Source organism: Myotis nattereri (genome assembly GCF_964212035.1).
Source record: "Myotis nattereri genome assembly, chromosome: 14".
In the NCBI taxonomy this organism is placed as follows: Eukaryota; Metazoa; Chordata; class Mammalia; order Chiroptera; family Vespertilionidae; genus Myotis; species Myotis nattereri.
This window is the reverse complement of record NC_138089.1, coordinates 60,421,808-60,446,649: the sequence shown is the minus strand read 5'-3', so window position 1 is coordinate 60,446,649 and position 24,842 is coordinate 60,421,808. Positions and strand designations below refer to the sequence as shown.

The window sequence follows — 24,842 nt, the reverse complement described above, 5'->3', positions numbered from 1 at the left end:
TGTGGGAGGGAGGAAGCAGGTATGTACCCTTGACTGGAATCGAACCCGAGACCCTTCAGTCCAAGGGCTGTTGTGCTAACAGCCAAAGCACCTAGGGCTCTTCTGCCCATTTTTAATCATTTGGCATTTGTTTTTTTGGTATTGATTTGTACACCCCCTGGTGGGGATTGAGCTGCAACCCAGGCATGTGCCCTTGACCAGAATTGAACTCGGGACCCTTCAGTCCACAGGCCAACACTCTATCCACTGAGCCAAACTAGCTAGGGCTATATAAATTCTTTATACATTTTGGATATTAAACTTTTATTAGATATGTGATTTACAAATATTTTCTCCCATTCTGTAGATTGCCTTTTATTTTGTAATGTCTCCTCTTTCATTTATAAATTTATTTGAGGATAAAGATACCTGTCTCACAAAATCATTAACCTTGTACCTTGCAATGTACCTAGCACTGCACCTGGCATATAGCTGGGCTGTGTAGGTGTATCTTGCAATGTGTCTAGTGCTGTGCCTGGCACATACTTGATCCTGTGGTGTATACTTCACATTCTTGAAAAAGAAGTGGTTATAAACACCCAAATTCGTGTTTTCCTAGAAGATTAGGAAACTTCAATGTAACAGGTTTCTCTACAGAAGATTAAATTATATAAAAAGTATACTAAATGTCTATATTTGTCCAGAACTTGTTTTATTCAGATCTGTTGGAACAGTATTTGATATTTGATCATATAAGTCTATCATATGTGTAGGACTCAATGGTAATATGTAATGATACATATAAATGTTCTGTGAGAGCAGAGAGACAAAATTTAGAAATTGGGCTTGTTTCATGAAATCCGGGCTATACGTGCATCACAAGGAACTGTGTGTCATATGCAGAGTATGGTATTGGCAGTGGCAGAGGAGGCAGCTGCTCAGGAGAGGTGTGGGAAGGCTTTTGCACAAAGCGCTCGCTCTTCGTCCAGCTTCTTTATGCCCAACCCCTCAGCTCTCCTGGCATTCCGAGATCCTATCGTCCAGGAAGAACCGCTTATACATTAAATCATTGTATCAAGGCAATGAAGTGGGATGTATTGGGCTTTTCCTAAAAGCGTATTATTAGTCGGTGGCAAGAGAAAAGACCTAGAGAGCAGAGGATGGAAGTCGGATTTCCTATTTCACAGGTGACTGGGCTCTCTCTGGTGGTATCAAGAAGGAGAGAAATTTCTACACAGTTTAACAACAGAGAATGCCTGTTTCTGGCTCATAGGTAATGGGAATTTTCACTAATTGGATGAAAATATAACTACTGAAATGTCCTCATCTACGAATCCTCACCAGTAAAGCAATCTTGGGGGGATTATATTAACCTTTTAAATTAATGTTTCTCTTTTTTTAAATAGGAATAATCATAAGAAATGAATTTTAATGTCTGGAATATCAAAGATATGCTCAGTATTCCCTCAACCTCTGGGTAAGTTTTTCAGTTATATAGTCTGATACTTAAAGATCTTTTAGTTTTATTTATTTTATAGAAAAGGCTCCCCTTCCTATTGGTTATAGAGTTAGCATATAGTTTCTTCCCCTTGCCTGTCACTGCTGCACCCTCCCATACTTGTCTTTTTCCTTTCGCCTGTTTTATGATGATAAAAGCACTGTCGATTCAGCTATGTGTGTTAATTGAGCAATGACTCTGTCCAGCATGGGCCTAGGGACTATGATGCCCAGGGACTGTGAGAGTTAAAGTCTGCTTGGGCTACCAAAGCACAGGACCGTAAATGGATGGCTTCACCAACAGGAATGTTCTCAGGTGTGGAGGTTGGAAGCCCTAGAACAGGGGTGGGCAAATTTTTGACTCGAGGGCCACAATGGGTTCTTAAACTGGACTGGAGGGCCGGAACAAAAGCATGGATGGAGTGTTTGTGTGAACTAATATAAATTCAAAGTAAACATCATTACATAAAAGGGTGCAGTCTTTTTTTTTTTTTAGTTTTATTCATTTCAAAAGGGCCGGATCCGGCCCACGGGCCGTAGTTTGCCCAGCCCTGCCCTAGAACTTGATGTCAGCATAATTAGTTTCTGGGGAGAGGTCCCTTCCTGGCTTGCTGTGTCCTCACATTGTGGGGGCAGCGGAGGAGAGTGAGCACCAGCCCATCATGAGGGCCCCACCTTCATGGTGTGTATGTTGTAGGTTTAAAAGTTTATATAAATGGTATGTAATAGTGCTCATTTAGTTTTTACTTTTTTCTGCACTCAAAATTAGATTTTGAGACTTATTCATGTGGTTATATGTAAATCTAGCTTATTGCTTCAGTTATATGCATATGCCATATTTTATTTTTTATCTCTTTAGTGATGAAAAGATTCAACTTTTAAAAAGATAATGTTTTCTTAATCCCTAAAGGTTTTATGAACTTTGATCTCCAAAATGGTGTTAATACCCTACGGTGCTATTGTGCAAGCAGTAATGGTGTTATTGTTTGAATTCCCATCTGATTGTTCCCAAGTTGTTGTAATCAAAATACCTGGCATTCAAATTGTTCTTGTTTCTTTATAGGTTGTAGTGACAGTGTTCAGGGGATGGGAAGTCAGAATAGGCTAGCACTTTGCCCAGAATATTCTAAAATGAATAGTGATTTGATTTGTTCCAGATGTTTTCCACTAGCTATACTTTTCTTTTCTTGCTTAATTTCAGGACCACTAAGTCATCTAGCTGGGCTAATAATCCGGGTGATTATTCCAGTCTCAGTGACTCTCAGTTCCTCTTTGGATCCCAGTTCTGTCCAGAAAGTTCAGAGACCCTGTCAGCACCTTTGGACGTTGGTGTCCATTTGAGAGACCCAAAACCGTTACAAAAGGGTTCTCTGGATGTGAGTCTGACTGCCAGAATTTCTCTGAACACATTTCACCGCCATTATGGAGATAAGCATAAAGATGACTTATTCTGTTGAATTATATTTACTCTTCTAACTGGATTTGTGCTTATTGGTGATTCACTTGACTTGGTAGTTTGAAATGGAGAAAATATCTATATTTTCAGTTTCTTTTATTACTAAAGCATTCTATATAATAAAATGGTAATATGCAAATCGACCGAATGGCAGAATGACCAGTCGTATAACAAGCACTGACCACCAGGGGGCTGATGCTCAATGCAGGAGCTGCCCCCTGGTGGTCAGTGCGCTCCCACAGGAGGAGCACTGCTCAGCCACAAGCTGGGTTGACAGCTGGCAAGCATAGCAGTGGTGGCAGGAGCCTCTCTCTCTCTTCCACTGTAGCGCTAAGGATGTCCCCCGAGGGCTCCCAGACTGCTAAAGGGCGCAGGCAGGGCTGAGGGGAAAACCCCCAAGTGCACAAATGTTCTGCACTAGGCCTCTAGTATAGAATTGTTTTAGTACCTTGACCACTTCTAGAGAGATCCAAATATTACATGACATTTTCTATGACTAGTCATACTATTATTTATAAACATTTCATAAAAAAAGAACTTTATTTTTTTTTAAATATATTTTATTGATTTTTTACAGAGAGGAAGGGAGAGAGATAGAGAGCTAGAAACATCGATGAGAGAGAAACATCGATCAGCTGCCTCCTGCACATCCCCCACTGGGGATATGCCCGCAACCCAGGTACATGCCCTTGACCGGAATCGAACCCGGGACCCTTCAGTCCGCAGGCCGACGCTCTATCCACTGAGCCAAACCGGTTTCAGCATAAAAAAAAAAAAAAAAGAACTTTAGAAAAGTTGGAATAAAGTACATAAATTTTATTTTAGATGGACATTTTTTCTAGGAAATTTCAGGTGCTTTGTGGATTATAGTGTACTGTGCTACCTTATCTCCTTGAAGAAGAACATGAGGGTTCTGAGTTAATAAATAAGGGCCAGAAGGAGAAACCAAGTCTCTTGAGTCCTTGACTTTTTAAGACCAGCATGTCTTCTTTTGTGAGTCAGAAATAATTTTATGTATTTATTTTGGTCTAGAACTAGATTTGACTTTATATACAGATTTATGTGCATCAAATAAAAACTTAACAAATAAGCTTAGCTCAGTGCTTTAGGGAGTAGGGTACGCTGGGAGATGAGCATTTCAGTACAAACACTCTGCCCAGTGGCACGGCCCAGAGTGCACTTTGCATCGGATGCAGGGATTGGCTCACCGCGTGTCCGCGTGCCCGCTGTCCAGTTCATGTCCATCTTACCAGCTAGTCTAGTCCACTGGCCGCTAAGCAACAGCAATTTGAGTTAAACTGGTTAATACGAAAATGTTAACACATCACCTCAAAGATAGTATAAATAATTCTCTGTAGTAAATAAACTGAGGGTTGCCAGAGATGGGGAGAGGGGTAGGATGTTGGGCAGAAAAGGAGAAGGGGATTAAAAAATACAAACTTTCAGTTATAAAATAAGTCCCAGGAATGTAATGTACAGCATAGGGGATAGAGTTAATAATTTATAATAATAAAAGCATAATATGCTAATTAGATCGGACGTCCTTCCAGACAAAGCTGGGGCTGTGAGGAAAGCCCAGGTCCTGGGTGCCTGCCAGCAGCCGGAGGGAAGCCTGGGTCCCGGGTGCCAGAGGGAAGCCAGTGCCAGCAGCTGGGGGAAGGAAAGCCTACTCTTGCACAAATTTTGTGCATTGGGCCTCTAGTGTTGTAATAACTATTTAACATGACAGATGGTTACTAGACCTAGATCACACAGGTGGTGATCTATCTCTTTGGAAGGTCTATAAATGTTGAATCGCTATGTTGTACACCTGAAACTAATATAAATAATTTTGTATATCAACTATAATTAAAAATGAAATTTAAAAGATATAAATAAAATAGTTGATAGGAAAAATAATTATCTGTTGTTGCCTTTAAATTTATGCAATTGATTTGAAACCATTTTAGCTGGCATTTTATATCTCTCTGGGCCAGTAATGCAGAACTATATTAATAAAAAGAGTTGTTGTTTTTTTAATATAGTTTTCTTGAATATATGAACTAAAAAAAATACTACATGCTATGTTATTTAATATTATGAATTTCACTTACTGGTATTATGATTATGACTCTGCATTGTATAGAAAATAGCGAATGTTATAGGTATTTTTATATGTGAAATGCTATAATGATTTTTTAACAGAATGAACCTAGTATTTTCACAAAGTACCAGACAAAACCCCAGCTGTTTGAAGAAGATATAAATGATGGAGGCTTATTTCCTCTTCCTTTGCCAGTTGGAAAATCAAAAGGCCTTTTGGAACAGTTTGAGGAGAAAAAGAAAATAGCGAAAGATAAATGTGACAGGTATGCAAACCTTTCAAGTAAACAAGATATCTTCTCTTTTATGAGGGAAATAGAAAATGGAATGCCAATAGTGAGTAATTCAATTTCAGCATGATAGCACTCTTGCCTTTATAGCTCATCTAATTATTACTCTTGTTGGGCCAGTGTGGCACAGTGGTTGAGTGTGGACCTATGAACCAGTAGGTCACAGTTTGATTCCCAGTCAGGGGCACATGCCCAGGTTTCAGGCTCAATCCCCAGTAGGGGGCATGCAGGAGGCAGCAAATGATCAATGATTCTCTCTCATCATTGATGTTTCTCTCTCTCTCTCCCTCTCCCTTCCTCTCTGAAATCAATAAAAATACATTTTTTTAAAAAACTACTCTTTATTTGCTTTCTTGTCAGTATAACTTGTAGCAGATTTGAATATGGCTGCCACAGTTTTGGCCCCTCTGAAAAGTCAGCTAAAGGACTTCTTAGAAAGAAAATATTTGAGAGACAACCAAGATGGCGGCATAGGTAAACACCTGAACTTGCTGCCGCGCACAACCACATTAAAACTACAACTAAAAGACAAAACAAATATCATCCAGAACCACAGGAAGGCTGGCTGAGTGGAAATTCTACAACTAGAAGGAAAGAGAAAAGCACATTGAGTCCAGTAGGAGGTGCAGAGGTACAGAGGCGCACTCGAAAGGGGCTGGCAGCTGGGTACGCTGTTGTCTTTTTCAATCGGGAGGGAGATACAAGCTCCCGACTGCTCTGAACTCCCGTTACAGGTGAGAAGCTGGGAACCCAGATTCATACGGAGAGAAACTGGACTGTCTGGCATCAGGCCAGAACGCGAGGGCAGCTTTCTCGCAGAGGCGCTTGCAGCAGTCATTGTTCCTGCACGAGGCTGGTGATCCCTGGTGATCCCCTGAGACCCCGCTCCACCCAATTTACAACCCCACCCAAGCTGTGCACAGAGGCTTTTGCATACGAATGGCCTGGCCTTTCTCTGCCTAAAAACCTGTCAAACTTCAGCTGGGTCAGAGAACCCCAGAGCTTCCAAAAGAAGGCCTAAGGCTCGAATCAGCAGCCTGCATTGCTTCACAGCTGCACTTCATCTGGGCACCTCCAAACCCCAAACAAAGAGGAGGAATCTGCAGATTTCTCTGTAGCTCCTGCTGCATGGCCTCAGGCAGTGTCTGACTTTGAACCTCCTTGGAGATCCAAGAGCCAGTGCACCCAGTGGTCAGAGTGAGACCATCCAGATTACAACTCTTCACACCATAAGAGACACACTCAGGGGGCAGACTCAGTGAGCACCAAAGCCCCACTGAAGCAAGTCCTGCCCCATAAGGGTGTCTCCAGCACAGAAGTTCTCCCACTGTAGACACAGCTGGTCCTCAGCCAATTGGCCTGGAGGTCAATTCCTCCCAGTGATACCAACAGCAATCAAGGTTTAACTACAACAAGACTGTGCACAGAGCCCACAAAGGGGTGCACCAAGAGGGTACACCTCAGGTAATTAAGGGAGGCTGAGCCACTGGGCCCTTTAGGACACCTAGCACACAAAGCCACTCTATCAACACAGGGAAGCAGCCAAAATGTGGAGACAAAGAAACAGGTCACAAATGAAAGAAATGGAGGAAAGCAAACTACTGGATATAGAGTTCAAAACCACGGTTATAAGGTTACTCAAGAATCTTCTAGAAACCTCCGAGAAATATAGTGAGACCCTCAAGGATATGAAAAAGGACCAACTAGAAATTAAGCATACACTGACTGAAATAAAGAATAATATACAGAGATCCAACAGCAGACCAGAGGATCCCAAGAATCAAGTCAAAGATTTGAAATACGAAGAAGCAAAAAACACCCAACTGGAAAAGCAAAAGGAAAAAAGAATACAAAAATTTGAAGATAGTGCAAGGAGCCTCTGAGACAACTTCAAGTGTACCAACATCCGAATTATAGGGGTGCCAGAAGAAGAGAGAGAGCAAGATATTGAAAACCTATTTGAAGAAATGATGACAGAAAACTTCCCCTACCTGGTGAAAGAAATAGACTTACAAGTCCAGGAAGCACAGAGAACCCCAAACAAAAGGAATCCAAAGAGGACCACACCATAATTAAAATGCCAAGGGCAAAAGACAAAGAGAAAATATTAAAAGCAGCAAGAGAAAAAGTTAGTTACCTACAAGGGAGTACCCATAAGACTGTCAGCTGATTTCTCAACAGAAACTTTGCAGGCCAGAAGGGAATGGCAAGAAATATTCAAAGTCATGAATAGCAAGAACCTACAACCAAGATTACCTAGCAAAGCTATCATTCAGAATTGAAGGTCAGATAAAGAGCTTCACAGATAAGAAAAAGCTAAAGGAGTTCATCACCACCAAACCAGTATTATATGAAATGCTGAAAGGTATCCTTTAAGAAGAGGAAGAAGAAGAAAAAGGTAAAGATAAAAATTATGAACAACAAAGTGACAACAAATACTTATCAACAAGTGAATCTAAAAATCAAGTGAATAAAAAATCTGACGAACAGAATAAACTGGTGAATAGAATAGAATCAGGGGCATAGAAAGGGAGTGGACTGACAATTCTCGGGGGAAAAGGGGTGTGGGGGGTGTGGGAAGAGACTGAACAAAAATTGTACACCTATGGATGAGGACAGTGGGGAGGGGTGTTAAGGGCAGGGAGTGGGGTGGGAACCGAGTGGAGGGGAGCTATGGAGGGAAAAAGAGGAACAACTGTAATAATCTGAATAATAAAGATTTATTTAAAAAATAAAAAAATAAAGGACTTCTTAGAGCAGCGGTTCTCAACCTGTGGGTCGCGACCCCTTTGGCAGTTGAACGACCCTTTCACAGGGTCACCTAAGACCATCCTGCATATCAAATATTTACATTACAATTCATAACAGCAACATTACAGTTTTGAAGTAGCAACGAAAATAATTTTATGTTTGGGTCACAACATGAGGAACTGTATTTAAAGGGCCAAAGGTTGAGAACCACTGTCATAGAGAAATGCAGTATTCAAGTAGCATTATGTTTATTCTACCCAAAATTCTGCCTTTAATTTGTTTTCTTTTCAGATCATCGGAATTAGGAAATAAGATAACATTATGTGTTTTAGGATCAAGAACATAGCATGGGCCCTAGCTGGTTTGGCTCAGTGGATAAAGCATTGGCCTGCGGACTGAAGGGTCCCAGGTTCAATTCCAGTCAAAGGCACATGCCTGGGTTTCGGGCTCTAGCCTCAGTGGAGGATGTGCAGGAGGCAGCCAATCAGTGATTTTCTCTCATCATTGATGTTTCTATCTCTCCCCCTCTCCTTTTCTCTCTGAAATCAATAAAAAAAATATATTAAAAAACAAAACAAGCCCTAACCGGTTTGGCTCAGTGGATGGAGCGTCGGCCTGCGGACTGAAGGGTCCCAGGTTCAATTCCAGCCAAGGGCATGTACCTTGGTTGCGGGCACATCCCCGGTAGGAGGTGTGCAGGAGGCTGCTGATCGATGTTCCTCTCTCATCGATGTTTCTAACTCTCTATCCCTCTCCCTTCCTCTCTGTGAAAAATCAATAAAATATATTTAAAAACAAAACAAAACATAGCATGTGAATTCTTAAGTTCACAGTGCAAGCTGATTTTCTCATTTTGAAATGTTGCTATTTTTTCAGATTACCCTAAATTTTATATTCCTTTTAGTGTTATTGATTTTTAAAACAAATACGTGAATAATTTGGAGTTGCAGTATCTTCTATATATGAAAAAGTCTAAGCGACCATTATGATGGAACGACCTGTCACTGTGACGTGCACTGACCACCAGGGGAAAGACACTCAATGCAGGAGCTGCCCCCAGCCCGCAGACCCCAATAGCCAATGGGGCCTGCCAGCTAACCTGCTGGTTCCTACCCCTGGCCGGCAGGCCCCGATCGCCTGATCGGGGTTGGGACCCCAGGCTGGGACAGGGTACCGGGAGTGGGTGGCAGCAGAGGCAGGTGGCAAGGGAAGGAGAAGGGGGGGAGGCCCTGATCACCAGCAAGGCCTAGGGACCCCACCCGTGCACAATTTCATGCACTGGACCTCTGGTTTTTAAATAAAGTGAAGTCATTGAGGAAATTAACGTGTTCATTTCTTAGTAAGTTATTACCAAGGCAACGTCTTTAGGTATCACAGGAATCATAACACCCAAGCAGAGGACACCCTATCACTTCTGTGCGTGAGGATGCACTGCTTAGCACCACCAGTGCTCTGATGTTGAAAGAGCCAGAATCTTTAAAAGAATTTCTAGATTAGGTATCTGTTATACTGTATACCATCTTTAGTTAGAAAAGCAAAATGCTCTCCTTGAAGACTTTGATTCTGTTGATGAACATTTCCCAGACTTTGACGACTTCTTTCCCCGAGGAATCTAGCTCTAGCAACTCCGGGCTCTCAAGAGACCCCTCAAGGCTGCAATGGGCAGGGTGCCCTCACCTCTTACTGCTTCAGAGAGATCAGTCTTACTTTTTTTTGTTCTCTGGGCCTTTGGGTTATATTTTGTTTGATATTTCTGAACTGAAAAAAATTCTTGAAACATTGAGTCCTACTTTCTTTCCTTCCTTCTGGCCTTCCTTTACTTCTTTCTTTCTCTCTGTGTCATTTCCTCTATTTTTTTTATTTTATTTTATTTATTTATTTATTTATTTATTTTTAAATATATTTTATTGATTTTTCACAGAGAGGAAGGGAGAGAGATAGAAAGTCAGAAACATCGATGAGAGAGAAACATCGACCAGCTGCCCCCTGCACATCCCCCACTGGGGATGTGCCCGCAACCCAGGTACATGCTCTTAACCGGAATCGAACCTGGGACCTTTCAGTCCGCAGGCCGACGCTCTATCCACTGAGCCAAACCGGTTTCGGCATTTCCTCTATTTTTTGTAGTGAAATGAATTTCTGTTAACAATTATTTACAAGATGGCAAAAAATGTCTATAGTATTTACATAGAGAAGGTAAATGATGAGGACTCTGAAGAATTTCTATTAAAAAGAATTCAAGGCAGTGTGCCCTTGCCAGTCCCCTGGACCTGCTTCTTGCTTCAGCAGTGGACGGAACAGACCCAGGGCCACCCTTTCTTCCAGCCTCTGACCACCCTCCAACCTCTTTCCCAACACCTCAGCCACCCTCATCCTCTGAGACCAGCCAGTACTGTTTTTTTTTACCTTAACTCACTAGTGCCCAACAACCATGAGCTCCCAAACTCATCAGAATTATTCCACCGAGGTGGAGGCTGCGGTCAGCGCCTGGTCAGCCTGCCTCTGCGGCCTCCTCCACCTACCTCTCTCTGGGCTTCTGTTTCCACCATGACGGCTCTGGAGGGTGTGGGCAACTTCCGCGAGTTGGCCGAGAAGAAGCGTGAGAGTGTCCCGTGTCAAAGATGCAAAGCCAGCATGGTGGCTGCATTCTCTTCCAGGGCGTGCTGAAGCCCCCCCAAGATGAGTGGGCAAAGGACGCTGTAGAAGCCAACATAGTCATAGGGAACCCCAACCAGGCCCTGTTGGAGCTGCAGGCCCTGGATTCTACCCACACAGGCCCTCAGCTCTGACTTCCTGGAGAAGCGCTTCCTGGGTGAGGAGGTGAAACTCGTCAAGAAGATGGGCGGCACCTGGCTAATCTCTGCAGGCCCCCAGGCTGGGCGGGGCAATTATCTCTTCAAAAGTTCCTCCTCAGTGCAGGGGGAAGCGGGGGGGGGGGGGGGGGGGACAAAAACTTTCAACAATAAAGTTTTGTTTTTTAAAGAACAGCTGCTCCTCTAGCACGACCAGGAGCCTTAGAGCCAGAGGCCATGGAGGGACCCCTCTGCATCCCCTGGTGTCTGGCTTTTGCCTGAGCCTCTCCCTGAAACCACTAGTCATCCTTTTTTAAAAAAAAATCTTTTTTTAAATATATTTTATTGATTTTTTACAGAGAGGAAGGGAGAGAGAGAGAGAGCCAGAAACATCGATGAGAGAGAAACATCGATCAGCTGCCTCCTGCACATCTCCCACTGGGGATGTGCCCGCAACCCAGGCACATACCCTTGACCGGAATCGAACCTGGGACCCTTCAGTCCGCAGGCCGACGCTCCATCCACTGAGCCAAGCCGGTTTCGGCTCCACTAATCATCCTTTTAATCACCCGGAGCCCTCTCCCGTGAACCAAATGGAAACGTTCAAGCTTAAGATACTGATTTATATGATAGGCAGAAAAATCACAATTTTAATAAATTCTGGCCAAAAAAAATCCAATATAGCTATAGAAACATTTTTAGTTAAATCCCTTTTCAATCTTTATGCCCTTATCACTCTGTAACCACTCTAGATGGCCCTGGAAAGTCATGTAAACTGATTATATTTTCCTAATGTTCAAAATTGCCTTTTCTTTTTAACTTAGTTTTCTGTGTAGGAATCATAAGTCTATTCCCAAATGCTGCAGCCAAACTGAAAAAGCTGCTTGTTACATATTTAAACGCATTAGAAATTCTTTCAGTGTCATTTTCTTTTCAGAGGCATCCTTCCTAATTCTAATATGAACTTGGGACTCTCAGTCTGTAGTGCGGCTGTTATCTGAGTTGGATCCTCTAACTTGGATTCTATGTCCGCTTCTTTCTTGGTTTACCCCTTGGGTTTGGTGAAGCATATATTTCAGAAACTTTCTGACAACAGTACATGGCACCTAAACAATTTTTTGAGAACTTGTGTATCTGAAGTTCTTTTTTTTTTTTTAATTAATTTCAGAGAGGAAGGGTGAGGGAGATATAGAAACATCAATGATGAAAGAGAATCATGGACCAGCTGACTCCTGCATGCCCCCCACTGGGAATCGAGCCCGCAACCCATGTGCCCTTGATCAGAATCAAACCTGGGACCCTTCAGTCCTCAGGCCAACACTCTATCCACTGAGCCAAAACAGCCAGGGCTATCTGAAGTTCTTTATTTTCCCCTCACAGTTCATGGCAAATTAGGCTGGATATAAAATTCCAGATTGGAAATTCTTTTTCCTTAGCATTTCTAAAGCATTGCTGCCTTGCCCTGTTGCTTTATATGTTGCTTTTAAAAATCTGATGCCATTCTGATCCTTGATCCTGTGTATGTCACTTGCTTTTTTCTTTCTGGAAGTCCTTAGGACCTTCTCATTATCCATAGAGTTTTGAAATTTTACAGTAATTTGCTTTAATGTGGCATGTCATAATTCCTGGGCATAGGTAGTTCCTTTTGACCTATAAACTTAGGTCTTTCAGTTCTGGGAATTTTTATTATATTTCTGAAAAACCTCCTCTCTATTTTCACTCTTCTTTCTTTTTGTATTTCCAATGTTGGGTATGTGTTGGATCTCTTGCATTGATCTAATTTTTAAAAACTATTTTCCATCTCTTTGTCTTTTGTTCTATTTTCTATCATCTTTCCTTCACTATTTTGATCATATTTTTATCTCTACTTCTATTATGTTTCTAACTCTTGTGTTTCTTTAATTTTGGTTGTATTTCTAGGTACCCTAATTCCCTGCTTTTACCCTAGATCAGGGGTGGGCAAACTTTTTGACTCGAGGGCCACAATGGGTTCTTTTTTTTTTTTTTTTAAGCATTATTATTTTATTTTTTATTTTTTTAAATATATTTTATTGATTTTTTACAGAGAGGAAGGGAGAGGGATAGAGAGTTAGAAACATCGATGAGAGATTCAGCTGCCTCCTGCACACTCCCCACTGGGTATGTGCCCGCAACCAAGGTACATGCCCTTGACCAGAATCGAACCTGGGACCCTTAAGTCCGCAGGCTGATGCTCTATCCACTGAGCCAAACTGGTCAGGGCCACAATGGGTTCTTAAACTGGACCGGAGGGCTGGAACAAAAGCATGGATGGAGTGTTTGTGTGAACTAATATAAATTCAAAGTAAACATCATTACATAAAAGGGTACGGTCTTTTTTTTCAATAGTTTTATTCATTTCAAACGGGACGGATCCGGCCCGTGGGCCGTAGTTTGCTCACAGCTGTCCTAGATAATAAAAGGCTAATATGCAAATTGACCCAACGGCAGAACAACTGGTCACTATGACATGCACTGACCACCAGGGGGCAGACGCTCAATGCAGGAACTGCCCCCTGGTGGTCAGTGCGCTCCCCTAGGGGGAGCGCTGCTCAGCCAGAAGCTGGGCTCACAGCTGGCAAGTGCAGCGGCAGTGGCGGGAGCCTCTCCTGCCTCGCAACAGCACTAAGAATATCCAACTGATGGCTTAGGCCCGCTAAGCTGTCAGTCGGACATCCCCTAAGGGCTCCCGGACTGTGAGAGGGCACAGGCCAGGCTGAGGGACGGCACCCCCCCCACCCCAGCCAAGTGCACAAATCTTGTGCACCAGGCCTCTAGTATTTTAATAACATTCTATTCTTAACACCCTTGATTAATTTACATATATATATATATTTTTTTTTTTTAGATATTTTTAATATTTTTATATTGGTAATATGCCAATCTCTTTTATGAAAAATAAACAACATATGGTTTGTAGATTTCCAAATGGTTCTATTAAATTCTCCTTTCAAAGTCGGTCTGGTGGAACACAAAAAGATTTGGTATGAAGGGTTGTCCTATTGGGGTTTGAAAATTGATATTGATATTTGTATTATGTAGATTAAAGAAACAAAAGCTGTAAAATGTTTAAATGACAATCCATATCTGAATCTTTTCAAAAGCAAGATATTTATTTGAGGAATAATTCTGGTAATTTCTTTTCCATTAGAAATGAATATTGCCCAGCAGGCAGGGCTCAGTGATTGAGCGTCGACCTATGAATCAGGAGGTCACAGTTCGATTCCCGGTCAGGGCACAGGCCTGGGTTGCCATCTTGATCCCCAGTGTAGGGCGTGCAGGAGGCAGCTGATCAATAATTCTGTCTCATCATTGACCTTTCTATCTCTCTCTCCCTCTTTCTCTCTGAAATCAGTAAAAAATTATTTTTTTTAAAAAAGAAATGAATATTGTTCCCAGAATTGTCTCCCTACTTCCTCATTCTATTATTTTGACTATTAGAGTAAAAATAATAGTCATTAGACTACGGTGTGTCCAGAAGTTAGGAGTCAGCTAGGTCAGTGGTCGGCAAACTGCGGCTCGCAAGCCACATGCGGCTCTTTGGCCCCTTGAGTGTGGCTCTTCCACAAAATACCGACTTCTGCACATGGGCCACGAAGTATCAATCGCACTGTACATGCACGCCCGCATGTGGTATTTTGTGGAAGAGCCACACTCAAGGGGCCAAAGAGCCGCATGTGGCTCACGAGCCGCATGTGGCTCACGAGCCACGGTTTGCCGACCACTGAGCTAGGTGATAGGAATTTTTCAGCTCCATTGTCTAATGTCATGTACATGTCAGATGTACATGTAGTTCATCACTGACTAAAACGTAGTTATGGGGCATATAACTGTAAAAGCCTGTCTGTTCTACTGTGGTAACTACTGAAGCTGCTAAAATGTAACCTCATTTAAGATACATATAGAATGAATTTTTAAAAGAAAAGTTGTTTGCCTTGGAAATGGTCATGAAAAGTCTATGTTCCCCTTCCTCAGCTGGACACAGGTTTCTCGGGGTTGGGTCTCCAACTCTGACCAAGGGCTAGTTTGATGCTACACCAGGTGGATGCCTGCCATTTCATGGAATCAGTTCTGCTTCAATATTTCACAAGCATGTATTTTCTTCTTTCTCTCCTATTCTAGTGAGACTCTATACAGCTTCATTTCCCATGTCAGAGAAAGCATTCACAAGGTAAGTACAGCTACATTACGAAGAGTTAGAACATCTTACACTTTAAGTAGTTTAATCATTATGTTGTCTGGACTTTAGTTCATGTAGAATAGCAATATATTAACAACTTTTATCATTAAATGACGATTCTCCAAGTTAGTAACAATCTGTGAATTTTTTTCTTAATTTTGGGTTTCTTAGTTGCAAACATCGGTGGAAAAGTCTGAGGAACATCTCAGTTCAAGAAGCCAGTCTATTTTGGATTCTTTGGAGATTGTGGCCAAGACCTGTGAGTGCCTCCTGTTTGCGGTTATCAGCAGAGGGCACTGGCGAGCATGCGTGGGAGCTTTCGGACCCTGGCAGGGTTCTGCAGGTAGCGAGGTTCCATACTGCGTTTCAGATGCGAGGTGGGTACAGGGGTTAGTCCTGAAGAAATGTGACGCGCACTTAGTGGGGTCGGGGGACCCCTGTGTGGGAAGGCCCCTGTCCCTAGATGCCTTTTGAGCAGCCCTGATCGTCCGCCCAGCCACCGCTGGCGCCCTGCCGGGTTGCTCAGCTCCCTGCGGGGGCCGTCGCAGCACCCCAGTAGCAGGGGACCTGCCAGCTGTGCTGCCTGGGAAGGCATTGCTCCCGCAGGGCTTCGAAACAGAGGCTGTTCCCTTAGGGTTAGAATACCCGTCACCTGCTGTTCTCCTGGCTGCCTGGTTCAGTGAGAGCTTTTCATAGTGAATCCCAGAATCTCTCTTAACCTCAGGTATAGTGTGTGGTTTGTAGGGTCCCCTGCTCTGCCAATTCGTGAGTGACGTTCAGCTGAAACCACGATCCTGTCCCTTAATAAACACAAGAGCCAGCTCACAGCTCCCCCTCGGCGGACACCTCCCGGAAGCAACAGCTAGACAGCAAGATGGTGGCTGCATCTGCACTTGTTTGCATTTGGCTGGGTGTTTATTTTCTATTTTAAACAAATTGAAGCCAACTTACTCAAATGCCAAGGGATGGATTGCTCATGATTTACAAAAATTAATGCCTTTGTGTGGCTTAGAGATCAATCCCCATATGTCTGCACAGAAGCACTGTAGTGTGTGCTGGCTTCCAGCCTGGTGTCCCACACACAGGGCCGCTGTGCGTCTGTGTGGAACCGGTTCTGGAAGCCTCGAACTGCTACCCGCACAGCAGCAGCAAGACAAAGAGCAGAAGCAAACCAGGAATGCTGCCTTTGCAGAACAGGATGGAAAATCCCACCCCACGAGCCCAGGAAAGCGCTCCGCTTTCTACATTAACACCAGTGAACTACAGGAAGGGTGGCAGCAACGCTGTGAGCGTAAGGCCCACAGGGAGTGGGAGCGCCCACGGCCCCCCCCCAAGACCAAGGCAGAGGGGACTGGCACTGAGTCTGGCTTATAGGCGGCGTGGGGTCCTGACCCTCCACCCCTGAGGGCTCCTTAACTGTCAGCAGGCAGGACTCAGGAGAGAGGCAGCGGCAGGATGAGCAGGATCACTGTGGCATCGTGTTCATCAGAAAGGCAGTTGTTCTTGAAAATGGGCACAAGTGCCTGTCCTCAGCCAGCCCCTTTCTTGGTAGGAAGTGGTCACTGGGAGAGGATCAGACAAAGCCCCTGTCACACAGCCAGGCACCCAGCTGGCCCATGCGCAGGACTTGCCGTCGCACATGCTGCAGGCGTCAGTGTGAGCGCAGCCCTAAGGCAAGGGGCGTCTCCTGCGGGAACGTGCTCTCTGTCCTGTGTGACTGGTGCCTTCACAGGTCAGGAGGTCTTTCCCGTCACCGTCCGTCTGTTCAGCCAGAAGGATTACTCAAAGCCATTTAATCGCCCTCTTCTTGTTCTTCCTCTAAGGACACCAAGGACCGGAGCAATGAAATGAGTTTCTGCCCTGGCCGGTGGGGTCAGTGGTTAGCGCATTGGCCTGCATTCGATTCCCAGTCAAGGGCATGTACCTGGGTTGCAGTTTGAGCCCAGGCTGCCCGATGGGGCTCCTGCAGGAGGCACCCAATTGATGTTTCTCTCTCCCCTTCTCCCGCCCTCCCTTCCACTCTCTCAAAAGCAATGGAATTCCTGAGCCAGGCACACAGACTGGTGTGAAACAAGGTCCCACTGTTCCCTAGTTCTATTGCTGTTGTTTTTAATGAGCTGCTCCTTGGATGTGTGTTTGTTTTGTGTTAGGAGAGGAGTTATGTTCTTATAAATAAAGGTAGAAAAATGAAAATATTCAAAAGCAATTGTAAAAATATCCTTAATTGAGCATTAAAAAATAAATAAAATGAATTACCAAGGCCATCCACATCCTACTTTTTAAAAAAATATATTTTACTGATTTTTTACAGAGAAGAAGGGAGAGGGATAGTTAAAAACATCGATGAGAGAGAAACATCGATCAGCTGCCTCCTGCACATCCCCCACTGGGGAGGAGCCTGCAACTGAGGTACATGCCCTTGACCGGAATTGAACCTGGGATCCTTGAGTCCGCAGCCGACGCTCTATCCACTGAGCCAAACCGGTTAGGGCTCCACATCCTTCTTTATCTTGGGTTTAAGTGAGCTAATTAAAAGAGAGCAGTACTGCCCTAACCAGTTTGGCTCAGTGGATAGAGCGTCGGCCTGCGGACTCAAGGGTCCCAGGTTCGATTCTGGTCGATGGCATGTACCTTGGTTGCGGGCACATCCCCAGTGGGGAGTGTGCAGGAGGCAGCTGATCGATGTTTCTCTCTCATCGATGTTTCTAATACTCTCTCTCCCTTCCTCTCTGTAAAAAAATCAATAAAATATATTTAAAAAAAAAAGAGAGAGAGAGAGCAATACTTTTACCTAATAGGTATCAGTTCTATTGAAAAATATGATCATTAGGCCCTGGCCAGTTTGGCTCAGTGGATAGAGCGTTGGCCTTCAGACTGAAGGGTCCCTGATTTGATTCTGGTCAAGGGCACGTACCTGGGTTGCAGGCTCCTCCCCAGCCCGGGCCCTGGTCTGGGCTCGTGTAGGAGGCGACCAATGATGTTTCTCTCTCACATTGACATTTCTCTGTCTTTCCCTCTCTCTTCCACTCTCTCAAAAAATCAATGGAAAAATATCCTCAGGTGAGGATTAAAGAAATTAAAATTAAAAAATATATGTATATGATCATTAGGATAATAAAAAGGAGCCACTATAAAAAAATTAGAAAATATCTAATTTTGGAAAATAGATAACTCTTATACAAAACTAATTTCATATGAATAGATGTATTAATATAATCATAAAGAGAACTATAAGAAAACATGGCAGCATTTTTATAATTTTAGAGAAATGCCTTTCTCAGCAGGCACGTGTAATTAAGAAGAATGGGGCCCGTCTGTGTGAACCACGTTCGAGTGGAACTGTTTGCTCCTTGTTAAATGAAACCAGGACCATCTCGTGAACAGTGGGAAGAGAAGCTTGGAAAAAGGGGGACTGAGGAATCTCCTTTACACGTGGGCCCCCAGACCGTTGCTCTGCTCTCAGCGCAGCAGGGAAAGCAACACCAGAGACAGGAGTCGCTGGTCACAGCGGAAAAGCATCAGAACCCAACCTCGTCCCAGGGCCTTTCTCAGGCCCCTCAGTAGCAGCAAATGCCTGCACACGCTCTCCCCAGGGGCGGCAGATTGGCCGGAACATGGGAGTGGATTTAAAGTGGCGTTTTTACAAAAAAGTTAAAAATATCTGCTGTTTCGAGCCAAAGCAGAAATGAAGCGAGTCCCCTTGCAGAGGACAGGGACACACACGATCTGTTTCTGTGGCTCTGCACACAGAGTAACACAACATGCTAAGCTGCTCACAACGTGAATCCAGGCGGTGGAGCCAGGGTCTGCATGGGAGCGGTGCGATCCCTTCTCTTAGTATCACACTACGATGGTTTTGAGTCATTTTTCAGAAACTTTTTAAAAGAAAAAAAGAAGACTTTGAAAGTAACGAGCTTAATACCAAAAAAGCTCCTGTAAGGAAGGCGTGTTTCCAGGGACAAGGAGAGAACACGTGGGACACAGCTGTGTCCTGAGCACGGACTCGACGCGAACACTGGCTTGCCGTCCGCACTCTGCTTCCGTGCTGCATCCTCGCTGTGGTCAGGAACATTGCCATTTAGGAGCTCATCCAGGGCCGGATAACGAGGTCTGCCTTCTGCTACAAATACCTGCACGATGTCTGGGAAACTATTTGACTAATTGCGTTTAGGAACAGGAATCCAGTACTGGAAATATAAGTAAACATCCTTTTTCTAACTGGCTGACACATGGACTTTAACTAAAAATCTCTTACATTCTTATTGTGGTAAAATACACAGAACACGATATTTCCCAACATCACACCGGCTTGTCTATCCCTAGTCCTGATAAGCTCTTCCTTTTGCCTCAGATCCTGGTACTGGCTGCCTCTTGTGCCTGGAGACCTTCCCCAGTCTGTGCAGGCCCAGCTCCTCTTTTTTTTTTTTTTATTATATATATATTTTTTTAATTAAATCTTTATTGTTCAGATTATTACATTTGTTCCTCTTTTTCCCCCCCCATAACTCCCCTCCTCCCAGTTCCCGCCCCACCCTCCGCCCTCACTCCCCACCCACTGTCCTCATCCATAGGTGCACAATTTTTGTCCAGTCTCTTCCCGCATCTCCCACACCCCTTTCCCCCCCAAGAATAGTCAGTCCATTCCCTTTCTATGTCCCTGATTCTATTATAATCACCAGTTCATTCTGTTCATCAGATTATTTATTCACTTGATTCTTAGATTCACTTGTTGATAGATGCATATTTGTTGTTCATAATTTGTATCTTTACCTTTTTCTTCCTCTTCCTCTTCTTAAAGGATACCTTTCAGCATTTCATATAATCCTGGTTTGGTGGTGATGAACTCCTTTATCTTTTCCTTATCTGTGAAGCTCTTTATGTGACCTTCAATTCTGAATGATAGCTTTGCTGGATAAAGTAATCTTGGTTGTAGGTTCTTGGTATTCATCACTTTGAATATTTCTTGCCACTCCCTTCTGGCCTGCAAAGTTTCTGTTGAGAAATCAGCTGACAGTCGTATGGGTATTCCCTTGTAGGTAACTGAGTTTCTTTCTCTTGCTGTTTTTAAGATTCTCTCTTTATCTTTTGCTCTTGGCATTTTAATTATGATGTGTCTTGGTGTGGTCCTCTTTGGATTCCTTTTGTTTGGGGTTCTCCGCACTTCTTGGACCTGTAAGTCCATTTCTTTCACCAGGTGGGGGAAGTTTTCTGTCATTATTTCTTCAAATAGGTTTTCAATATCTTGCTCTCTCTCATCTTCTGGCACCCCTATAATTCTGATGTTGGTACGCTTGAAGCTGTCCCAGAGGCTCCTTACACTATCCTCGCATTTTTGGATTCTTTTTTCATTTTGCTTTTCCGGTTGGGTGTTTTTTGCTTCCTCGCATTTCAAATCATTGACTTCATTCTTGTGCTCCTCTGGTCTGCTGTCGGGAGTCTGTATAATATTCGTTATTTCAGTCCGTGTATGCTTAATTTCTAGTTGGTTCCCCAATATAACATCGAGGGTCTCATTAGTTTTCTTGTAGATCTCATTAAGTTTATCGGCGGCTTCTAAACAGTTCTTGAGAGACCCTAAAAGTGTGGTTCTGAACTCTATATCTTCCATTGACAATTTTGTCCTGTTTCTTTGTCTCCGCATTTTGTTATGCTTCCTTGGTGCACCCCCTAGTGGTCTTTGTGTGCAGTCTTATAGTTAAACCTTGATTGTTGTAGCTAATACCAGGGAGGGTTTGACCTCCACGCCAAGTGGCTATGAGAATCAGCTGTGTCTGCAGTGAGAGAACTTCTGTCCTCTAGGGAGGTGCTAATCTAGCCTTTGCCTGAGGCTATCCGGCAAATGCCTGTGTGCAGGGCTTGGGCGGGGCGGGTCGCACAGGATCAATAGGGTGGGCCGGAGAGAGCAGTTATGGCTGCTCTCAGTTCTGTCCCCAGGGGCTCTGCCTCTCTGAGTCCCAGCACCCGCTGCAAACCTCGGAGAGAAAGCTGCACTCGCTCTGACCGAAGCCAGGCAGTCCCGCTTCTCCCGTTTGAGTCTGGGTCCCTAAAGACTCGCCCGGATCTGGAGCTCAGAGTCTGCGACTCCCTCCCGATTGAAAACGCCAACCGCGCCCTCCGCCGCCAGCCCGCTCCTCGCACTCTGCACCTCAGAATTTGACTTCAGCACTGCGCCTCCTCTGAGTGTCCGTATGCGTTTCTCTTTCCTCCTAGTTGTAGGACTTCCACTTAGCCAGCGTTCCTGTGGTTCTGGGTGATGTCCCTTCCGTCTTTTAGTTTCACTTTTAAAGTAGTTGTTCAAGGCAGCAAACTCCTGCGTTAACCTATGCCGCCATCTTGGTTCTCCTCCCAGCTCCTCTTCTCCCTCTGGTCTCCGTCCGTCCTGCTCCCCTTATTTTTCCAGAGCAGGGGCCCCTCCCATGTGGCCACAGCCGGTGGCAGGCCTGGGCGCGCTCTGGGCTGTTTGCTTGTTTATTGCGTTTGGAGCTCAGGCTGGTCCTTCTTCAGACCCTCCTTTTAGGGCTCGTCAGCCTGATGGCCCTTCTCTCTCTGTGTATTGACTAAATGTGAGAGCAACCTCACATGACAGCCGTCTAGCAAGACAACGGCAATGACTGATTGCAGCACCGTGTTATTAAATAAATACACGTGAGTCCCGTATGCAAAAGAGGGGGCCACTCTCAGTCCTGAGCAGCCAGTGCCCTGTTCACCACGCCCAGTAGAGCCCAGCGAAGGGGGGTGAGGAGTGGAGGGTGAGGAGCGATGGTAGAGCCCCCGGTGCCACCAGCAGAGAGGGACGCCCACGCCAGGCAGGAAAGGACGTTTCCGGGAGGAGACGGTGAGAGCAGAAGGAGGAGCAGGAATGGGAGGAAGCCCCGTGGGACGGTGGTGGTTGAGCGAGGGGAGAGTGACAGGCGTGGAGGCAGAAGAGCTCCAGGCTGAGGGAGGAGTGGCACAGGCCAGAGCGGGGAGAGGTCGCGTAGGAAACTGCCCAGAGATGAGGGGGGCTGGCGGCAGGGAGGAGCCAATGTAAAGGGGGGCAGTGGGGGGCCATTGAAAGTTTCAGGGAAGGTTTCAGAGGGGGCATGACCATACCTGCCTGCTAGGAAGATCCCTCTGGTGACAGGGCCCAGCCGGCGGGCCAAGAAGGAGCTGTTACCTGGGCCACAGGTTTGAGGGGCCCCAGCGGGCGCTGAGGGTGAGCGTGCCATGGCCCGGCTGTCCTGAGGGAGGGGGAGGACAGCGGAGGAAGCACCCTGCTCCGCACCCTCTCCTCGCCCGGCTGATCTGCCGGCAGAGCAGGCCCAGGCCAGGCCAGCCTCCCGCCTGCCTCCCCACCACTGTGGCCGGGACACCGTCTTCCTAAGGCCAATTGTCATTGTTCTGTGTTTAGTGCAAGAAACTGCGCGGGCCCAGAGGGACCTGGTGTTGGAAACGGCGCAGGACCGAGGCCGCGTGGAGCAGGCGGCGCTGGAGCTGCGGAGGGAGCTCCAAGCTGTAAGTACAGGCCCGCTCCTCTCCGCGTGCGCTGCTGACTGTCACTGAGGCCAGAGGGAGCCTTAATGCTGCAAACTTGCAGCCAGAACAGAGGCCGACACAGCACCGGCCCCGGGTCCCGGCCAGGGCAGGGCCCGCTTCCTTTCCCAGGATCCGCCAGCAGCTGCGCCGGGCTGCCCCACATCCCTGGCTTCGTCTGCCCCTTTCGCTGTGCTCGGCGTCTCACTGTGGGTAACGCTCTTCTTTCTCGCTGCCTTGCCCAGAGACAGGCGGAGATTGTAGAAGTGAAGTCCGGCCTGAAGCACCTCGAAGCTGTGGCTGCGCAGCAGAGCAAGGACGTCCGGCAGCTGTGTGTGCAGCTGGCGCAGCTCGACGTGCCCGGCGCCCTCGCAGAGCTGAAGAGCTTCATCGCGGGGCCTCGGGGCCCCACGCACGTGAAAGACGGCACTTCCCAGACCTCGCCCCCGCGGGCCCAGAGCCTCAGCCCCGCCCCGCAGGACCAGGCCCAGGCCCTCCCAGCGCGGGATCTGAGGGTGGGCGCCCTGTGGCCCAGGGAGTTTGATGTCCGGGGTGAGGGAGCCAAGAGGGCAGCCCTCCCAGAAGAGGCCGTTGGAGAAGGGAAGAGAAGCAGGGGGGTCCAGGACAAGGCCGTACAGACGAACCTCAAGAGCCAGCTTCTCCCTAAGACGAGCGCGGAGAACTATGGCGGCAGGAAGCTGGTTGCCCAAGGAGCCTTGCGGCTTCTGTCCCTGGACGTAAACAACTTTGTAACCAGCCCAAAACGTCAGACCAAAGGCGTGTTTTCACGTGACCCCTGTGAGCAGCGGCTGGTGACGGGAGAACACGGGCGGAGAGGCCGGCCGCCCAGGAGCACCCACCGGGGCAGGCCCCCCACCAGGCGGCACCAGCAACCCCGAAGCACAGCCTGTGCTTTCAGTTCCAAGTGCCCCCAGCCTCCCGTTCCTGGCTCACAGGGGTCCCCCCCGGAGCAGCAGGAGCCCCGTGCTCAGCCCCTGTGTGGGGGGCTCCAGGGACGGAACCCCACACAGCCTGCCCGGGGAGGGGCACTCAGACCCAGGACGACGCAGGCAGCACCCCGGGCCCTCCCGCAGCTCAGTGGGCACTCTCCCCAGGACAGCAGCCAGCATTCTGACAGCTCCCAGGGGGACCCCCAAATGAGCTGGTTCAGCGACCTCAACCCTGAAAGCCCCCAGGCCCCGCAGTCCCAGCAGCTGGGGAAGGCTGTGCTCTACCACCTGCGTTTCGATAGCAGCGACGAGAGCGCCTGATGGGCACAGTGACTCCGGCTGGTGGAATGGTCCCGGCTGGAAAGAGAAATGAAGGGTCAGAGGTCCTGCTAGAAAGGGGGGCAGGTCTGGCGTTCTGGCACCCGGTGCTGCCCACCCCAGGGTATGGGCACCCTTCCTTCCCGACGTGAAGCCGGTGGGAGAGTGGGGCACCGCCTGGGCGTGGCTCCAGGAACCCTGAGCGCATGGGTGCTGGAGGAGCAGGGCTCGCAAACACATTTTTTCTTCAAAATATTCTCTACACGTGACCTTTATCTCCCAGGGCCTCCAGACTTTTAAATTTTTACCCAGACTGCTGCAAGAGCAGTGTGTTTTCGGTCAGTGGACCGGCCATGCTAGTCAGGCCCGGTGAGCAGAGCGCGCTAAAGCTGCCGGCGACAGAGGTGGCACCAAACAGGTGCCCGGAGCGCCGCTGCTCAGGCCACGTGACTCCACTTTCCTCCGGACTGTTGTCCCCACGGCCTGTTCCAACCTTGGATTAACGCCCCGAGGGCAGCGTGGCCGTGGGCTGGTGGAGAGCCGTGGGCTTTATGAGACGTTCGCTTTCCCTTTATATCTTGCTGAAGTTTTTATTGTTTTGCATATGTATTTCTTTTGTAAAAAATAAAAATAATAAAGATAAAACTTTTCAAATTGTACTTTTTTCTTCCATTAAGTTACTGAGCTGCTCTCACCAGCTGACCTAGGAGGTCAGGTCGGTAGTGAGATGCACGTCTTTCCTCCCCCCCACCCCCACCCGGCCGCTCTCAAGCTGGGTTCCTTCCTTCGTTGTCTGACCCAGTCCCTCCCGGGATGGACGGGTCCTGTGAGGGCTGAGCTCCCAGGAAGCCTCGGTGGCCTCCGCGGACGAACTGTGGATCCAAGGGAAGAGCTTGGAGGCAGGGCTGGCGGACACGGGCACAGCCGGTGCGGGCCCCGCGAGCCCAGGGCTGCACAGGCGGCTGCTGTTGTTTGGCCGCCACCCAGGCTTTCACAGCACAAGGCTTGGAGAGGCCA

At 46.6% G+C, this 24,842-nt stretch overlaps 1 protein-coding gene across 1 annotated transcript; it reads left to right on the top strand.

The window, feature by feature from the left end:
- Window positions 1-1,208: 1,208 nt before the first annotated feature.
- Window positions 1,209-23,828, top strand: IHO1 (interactor of HORMAD1 1; the record flags this gene model as incomplete). The annotated part of the gene is made up of 8 exons (XM_081105895.1): window positions 1,209-1,252; window positions 1,386-1,456; window positions 2,678-2,852; window positions 5,117-5,280; window positions 14,988-15,036; window positions 15,217-15,304; window positions 22,436-22,539; window positions 22,803-23,828. The coding sequence occupies exons 2-8, from the start codon at window positions 1,401-1,403 to the stop codon at window positions 23,826-23,828; spliced, it is 1,662 nt and encodes a 553-aa protein (XP_080962021.1). The 5' UTR covers window positions 1,209-1,252; window positions 1,386-1,400.
- Window positions 23,829-24,842: the final 1,014 nt, after the last annotated feature.